We start from the raw sequence: 315 nt of genomic DNA, 5'->3' as shown, positions 1-315 counted from the left end.
TGCTGCTGCTGCTGCTGCTGCTGCTGCAGGCCCCTTCCTCAGGGTCCAGCGGAGCTTCTGAAAGGGCCGTGCTGCTGCTGGTCCCCCCCGAAGGTGCTGCTGATGTTTGTTTGCTGCTGCCACTTGTGGGGCCCCGGCGGGTGCTGCTGAAGGCTGGCAGCAGCAGCAAAAGAGCAGGAGTTTTGGCCAGCAGCAAACAGAAAGAAGACGCAGCTCAAGAAGGCGCAGCAGCAACAGACGAGGACGATGCAGGTCAATACCCGCTGCTGCTGCTGCGGCTGCGCGTGCAGCTGCTGCTGCTGCACTTGCTGCTGC

General features: G+C 62.9%; 1 protein-coding gene across 1 annotated transcript in view; it reads left to right on the top strand.

The window, feature by feature from the left end:
• The window catches only part of ETH_00038555 (uncharacterized protein), a gene marked incomplete at both ends in the record, with an annotated part of 1,183 nt that overhangs the window by 581 nt on the left and 287 nt on the right, over positions 1-315 (top strand). Inside the window, one exon of the mRNA XM_013374473.1 lies at positions 30-252. Within this exon, the coding sequence (XP_013229927.1) occupies positions 30-252 (223 nt within the window). The remainder of the gene's footprint in view (positions 1-29; positions 253-315) is intronic.

This window comes from Eimeria tenella, genomic scaffold (genome assembly GCF_000499545.2).
Source record: "Eimeria tenella Houghton genomic scaffold, Eth_scaff2070, whole genome shotgun sequence".
Taxonomy (NCBI): domain Eukaryota; phylum Apicomplexa; class Conoidasida; order Eucoccidiorida; family Eimeriidae; genus Eimeria; species Eimeria tenella.
The sequence above is the reverse complement of the archived record's forward strand: the minus strand, read 5'-3'. Positions and strand labels throughout refer to the sequence as shown.